This window comes from Scophthalmus maximus, chromosome 19 (assembly GCF_022379125.1).
Source record: "Scophthalmus maximus strain ysfricsl-2021 chromosome 19, ASM2237912v1, whole genome shotgun sequence".
In the NCBI taxonomy this organism is placed as follows: Eukaryota; Metazoa; Chordata; class Actinopteri; order Pleuronectiformes; family Scophthalmidae; genus Scophthalmus; species Scophthalmus maximus.
The window spans coordinates 7,600,001-7,606,066 of record NC_061533.1 but is presented as its reverse complement, the minus strand read 5'-3'; the positions used below and the strand labels follow the sequence as shown (position 1 = coordinate 7,606,066).

Here is a 6,066-nt window from a genome sequence, read left to right as displayed (position 1 = left end):
AAAATGTTTGTCGTTGTCCATCACGCATCAGAATTTAGAAACCAGTAAAAATAATTTGTTCTTTCTTAGTAATAAATTCCGTTGATTAAAGTACAATAGGAAATGTACCAGCGTCTTCAGTGTGACACATGGCCACAGCAACCGCTTTATTTACTTCTGCTTGAAAGATTCTTGAGTGCTTTTGTTTCTGGTGTTTTCTTAACTTGAAATTTGAAGATAAATATTTATCAGTTGAGTGTTTACATTAGTTAGTTTTTTTTCTGTTGACGCTTTGACTGCGTGTGAACTTAGGGCTGAGCGAGATAGTTCGGGGGAATCACTTCAACTTGGCTCTGTGCTCTTTGCCGGCAGCGGCGTTCAAATGAAGAGACATTCAAGATGTTGTGGTTTTTATTCGTGGTACATCGTGTTGAGTTGTGCGCTCAAGGCTACAGATTATCATCGGCATTATCTTAATTAAAAAGCTTTTCATATTGTGTCTCGTGGCAAAAAATACATAGAAGAATGGAAACTGCACAATACAAAGAATTGGCGAGAGGGAAACTTGAGCAAGAGAGAGCAAAGTGTCAATGTCTTTCAAACTTCTTTTCAGAAAGTTCTTCTGATGTTCTCTGTGTTGATTTCAAGTAAAATATCTGATGTCTATAAGTTCTGCGACAGACTCGAGAAAACGACAACGTTCGAGGCTGCTGTTTGAAAATTAAATCTACTTCTAGCTTTGACAAGTTGTTTCTCAAATTAAAAAAGCCAGTGATGTCAGTGAGGCCGGTGTTGACCTCTAACCCCCTGATGGCGTCCTGTGGCCGCCCAGCTTGTGGTGAACTCTGCAGTGTGACTGGCTGAGGCTGTGAGGAGGGGGAGGGGCTTCCATCTGACAGCCCCGCCCCCCCCCCGCTCTCTGTCCGGGGCTTGGGAGTGCGAGGCGAGGGGCCGCTTTCCGTGAGCCGTCGCTTCGGGTAGAATCCAGGGAGGAGAGCGGGCGACATGACGGCCAACATCAGGTACAAGAGCCGGATCCCGGTCAAGACAGGTGAGGGCGACTCGTGTGTCGATCGCAGCCATGTATTTGTTGAGAATCCGTGCAATGACTGCTTCATCTCTCTGTCTCTCTGGGCGTCGCTCCGCATCCCTGCACCTGCGCCTGCTCCTCATCCATCCGGTAATGGCCAACAGAGGACAGCACAGAGGTAGGAGACGGTGATCTGTGCATTTTGTATTTTGTATTTGTTTCCCCAATGCATAGGCTATTTTTTGCAAGGCTATGTCCGAGCCCATAGCCTCGCACACGCGGCGCCGCCTCGGCTGCAGAAGCATCAGCGATATTTACGTTTCAGATCTGACATGTTGTGGTATTTATTTTTTGTTTTTTATTATTATTATTATTATTATTATTAATAATTTATTTGTCGATGTGCGCGTTTTGTGTGCGAGTTGAACGAATGGAGGATGCTCTTGAGTACAGCCGTGCCAACACAGGCTGCGCGCTGATCACCAGACTGACAGGCGGAGGAGGAGGGGGAGGAGGGGGGAGGAAGAGGAGGAGGGGGGAGGAGGAGGGGGAAGAGGAGGAGGAGGGGGTTAGCTTTCATTTTTAGACTCATATGTGGAGCAGGGCGGCGTCACAAGAGGCGAGCAGCAAACGTGGTACCCACAGTACACGATCAGCATCCCCTCCTCCCTCTCCATCCATCCCTCCATCCTCTCGTCTCCTCCCTGACAGAGATATTATCGAGCATCGGTCAATGAATTGATCTTATTTGCCAATGTTACATCAGCACGACTCATGAGGATTCCGGTCGCTGCTGTCGGTGGCCTGTGGTGGTGAAGCCTCCCTGACGATTGTTCAGCTGCCACACGAGCCTGAAGGGGTGGTCGCTCTCTGATGACCCCGGGGCCTTCCTCCTCCTCCGCCTGCTCCTCCTCCCCCCCTCTTCCTCGCCTCTTCTCGAATGGTGTCTGATGACATGTGTTTTCATGTGCTGCCGCGTGTGCTTAGATAATTCAGTGGACCTTAAAAGATTTAAGTGATAGTGAAAGGCAATATTGATCATTAATAATAAATAATAGATTAAGCGAACATTGTAGCTCTAAATACTTCCCTCTGAAATGTAGTGGAGTACACAAGTACGTGGGAGAAGCACTTGAATACAACACTTGAGTATATGTACTTGCTTTGCGCAAAATTGAAATTGATGAAATTTGTTAACGCATCAAAAGTAATATCTACTTTTTCCACTCATAAATGAACACTCTTTACCATTGGTCTCTAATTTCTACACCTTCGTATCTTCCTTCTGTAACATTTAGCTGTTTTTGGAACAAGTATGAAGGATATTTGTCCTGTATTCAGTCTCATTAGTGCACTTTGTCCTTCTCCGCTGGCTCATATAAGCTGGTCAGGTTGATGACAAATTAATTTTCTCCCAGAAAATGTACTTTTGGAGCAAATCCACTGGTTTGAAATTATTATGGTCACATGCAACACACACACACACACACACACACACACACACTACACACACACAACCACATGATAAGCCTATGATTAGATTGGGAAATGATTAGACTGGGAAACCTGGATTAGTATTATTCTTGTAGAGTGGTGGCCTGCAACATTTCCAGTTTGTGCAAAAAAATTTCAATCAAAGCAACTGTTTCCCTCCCCATTTGAATCTCTATCCACTCATCCACGTGTAGCGGTTCACTCATGGGTAGTATTTTAGATTACTATACAGTTTTTACACCTTGTGGCTCTTATTGGCTGTAATCCGCTCTTCACTCCCACATACTCCATTGCATCTGACCCTGTTGGATGCTTTGAGAAAAAGATCTCGTATTCTGGAACATCCAGGCTGCGGAGGAGGAGGAGGACGAGGGAGAGAGAGAGAGATCTGGAAAACACAGTAATAGCAATAATCATAACTGCCGAAAGAGTTATAACTGATAATCAATCCTTTATCAATATTTCTACAACATTCCCAGTCCCCTCTACTCTCCTCTTCTTCGTCTCCCTGTCACTTCCTTTGATGTGATTTTGTGTTGCCAGGCAACAGTCTTTTTTTTTTTATACGAAGGACTGGATGACACCATCTGCCCCACCCACAACCCTCTGTGGTAATTATTCTCTGAGTGGGTGGATGTTCATGGACAAAATCACAATCACAGTTTTATCAGCAGATGAACTTGGATATGTCACCTCGATATATAGTGATGCACAGACGGATCAAAGATGCACCACGTCTTGTTAAAACATCCCGTCCTATACCTGATCCAATGTAAATGCTTGGTCGTCGTTTTCACGTATTAGTATGATTATTTAGAAAATCGGTCTCACCACAACGTCCATGGGTTGCTGGTTTGGAGCTTCTGATCAAGTCTTTTGAATTTCCATTTTCCACTTCTCATCCGCGTCAGACTAAGATATGAATGAAAACATTTAATCCCTGATCTTTGCAACAGCAGTTGAAAAAACAATCTCACCACAACGTCCATTCGAAGCTGTTCAACTGCCGATTTTGTCCTGAGAATGAGAAAAATAAATAACAGTTAGAGTGTTTTTGCAAGAGTGTCACAGGCAGGAGAAATCGATCATAGAGGAGGCACAAGTGTCTTTTCTGACTGCAGCCTCAGCAGACCAGAATATTCTACAGTTACCTTAATACTATTAGCATTTTCATCAATATTATATGTGTACTGGCTAATGGTATGTTTATGTTTTTGTCTAGCAGTAGCACAAGAACCATCGCGAGCTACTGGTCACACAAGTCAAAGTAACTTCAGCTTTTTGTAAGTGTTAGGAACAATGTGTTATTATTTGCCTTTTGAGAGGGATCCATCCTCCTCATACAAAATTTTGAAAACAAAACCCTGAATTGACAGGTTCAGCTGCTCAGGTGAACTGTCAAATTTAAGAGCACCTCCTTCTGATAGGGAATCTATTATAGTGGTAATCACTGGCTTTATGGTTATTAGGTCATTTTTTTTGCCAGGTTGTGAAAAATGACTTGCTGCTGTTTGTTCAGCCCAGCAGCAGTGAACAGATGTTGAGTCAGATACAGTCAGATCAGTGCACATGTGTAACTTCACTTGAGACACACTCCTCCCTCTTCTCACTCGCTGCCACAGATGGGACGCTCACCGGCTCCTGGTGAGGACCAGATGCAGAGCAGGAATAACCGCGTCTCGGTGGGGGGTTTGAACCCCCCCTGTGGCTCCTGCTCTTGAGCAGAAAAGAGAAGTAGGAGTGAGTGGCTGACCCAAGCAGTTTATCTTCCTAACTTAAAGTTTTCCCTCTTCATTTTGGGGGAAATACTTTAACTCATTGTGGTGCTTAGCTAGTTTAAGGCTGCAGCCAAAAGCAGTGGTGCAAAATAGCAATATTATCTTATTCCACACTTAATCACAGTTTCTGTGTTAGCTTGTTCAAACTCAGAGTTAAATATATAAAAATCCAACTATTCCCTGCACTTGATTTTGGAAAAGCAGAAGAAATCAACTTGTGAGTCTCTGTGGCATACGACAAAAGAATAAGCCCTATAGAAACAGACAAATAAGCATGCAAATAAAATAATGTCAAACTTTATTTGACCAGAGATTGTGGCTTCATGCCCTCTTATCGCCGGGCCTGCCACATCAGTGCCTTTTTAACATCATAGTATATAAATTGAGGAGGAAATAACTGCAAATGGGAGTAAAGAATCACAAAATACGGATCAAAAAATCCAAAACAAGCAGGAAAAAATGTTAGATTTGGAAAATCTAATAAAATCTAATATCTATTAAACCAAAGAGGGACGGTAACTTGGTGGCCCATTCAGTCAGCTCATAACATAACTAATTCAATATAAAGCATTTAATGCAATCAATCTATTAATAAATTAACTAACATTAACATTAACTCTTTAAAACAGGTCATAAATTGTTTTAATAATAAATTTAAAAAATCGAAATAGTTTCCCCGATACTGTTTGCCTCTGTAGTTTTGGCAAATTGTAGTCTGAGACGAGTAAATAATGCATTTAGTTGGGTCTATTTTAAGATTCGGATAAATACACTTTTCGTTAATATCTATTTACAGCAGCCGGACAGTAAATATGAAACAAACTGAAAAATAAACTACAGTGCTCCTAATGAAGGAATGTGTCGTCCAGTGCAGCCCTGTAGTTGATTGGTTTGTGTTTTTGGATAGAGGTGGACTGAGGTCAGTGGCACAGAGGAATAAGATACAGTATATCGCACTTACAATACTTTGTTAGTAGAATCAGTTGTTTGCGATAAGAAAAATATTTTCCTTTTACTTCCATCCTTGTAGCTTTTGTCCTAGAAACATTTAGCTGACTAAAATCCCTCTGCTAATTTGTTCATGGATACCATTCAAGACTATAGCCACGCTCCCACAAGTTTCCTGAAAAAACTGGCCTCCGATGGCAAAGTGTCCTTCAGTAAAACAATTTAATTGTTGGCTGAGCAATTACATGCTGTCAGATTAGCATGTTTAAGAGCCAAGTGCACGCAGGCCTTTGCATCTGTGAGGAGAGAAAACAGAAGAGCAAAGGGGGGAGGCCAGGGCCCATTTATGTTTTCCTTTATGCCCCTCTCCGGCTGTCCCACTGACCCCCACCCCTCCTATCACCCCTTATCTCTCCCTCTTACCCTCTCTTGCCTCACTTGCTGTTTACAATTGAGAGGAAGTGCTCAGGGTTAATGGTGTGAAAGTGCCAGCTGGACGGCCAGGAGATGCAGAGAAGTTGACTGTAAAGGTCACTGCTCTTCACTGCTCCATCACAGACAGTCTGTCTGCCTCTAACTGGCTCGCTGTGAATATTCCAGAGATTTTTTTTCTGAATGTGTGATGGTGAGTTAAGATTTTTAGGTTGTTCTTCAGTCAAAGTGTGTGTCTGTGTTGTGGTGTCTTGGCAGTGGGAAGTTATGTTGTGTGTGTGTGTGTGTGTGTGTGTGTGTGTTGTGTGTTTGGTGTTTGTACCCTGGCAGTGGAGTAGACCGCTGTGGCCTTTTGAGAGTCGCTTCCTCTAAGGCAACAGCTTTGTACGAATTGAGAGGAAGAAG

General features: G+C 43.0%; 1 protein-coding gene across 1 annotated transcript in view; it reads left to right on the top strand.

Moving 5' to 3' along the window:
* The first annotated feature begins 891 nt into the window (after window positions 1-891).
* sept5a (septin 5a) overlaps window positions 892-6,066 on the top strand; it is a 17,537-nt gene continuing 12,362 nt past the window's right edge. The window contains exons 1-2 of the mRNA XM_035638757.2: window positions 892-1,030; window positions 1,174-1,187. Coding sequence (XP_035494650.1) covers window positions 985-1,030; window positions 1,174-1,187 — 60 coding nt within the window. The 5' untranslated portion in view covers window positions 892-984. The remainder of the gene's footprint in view (window positions 1,031-1,173; window positions 1,188-6,066) is intronic.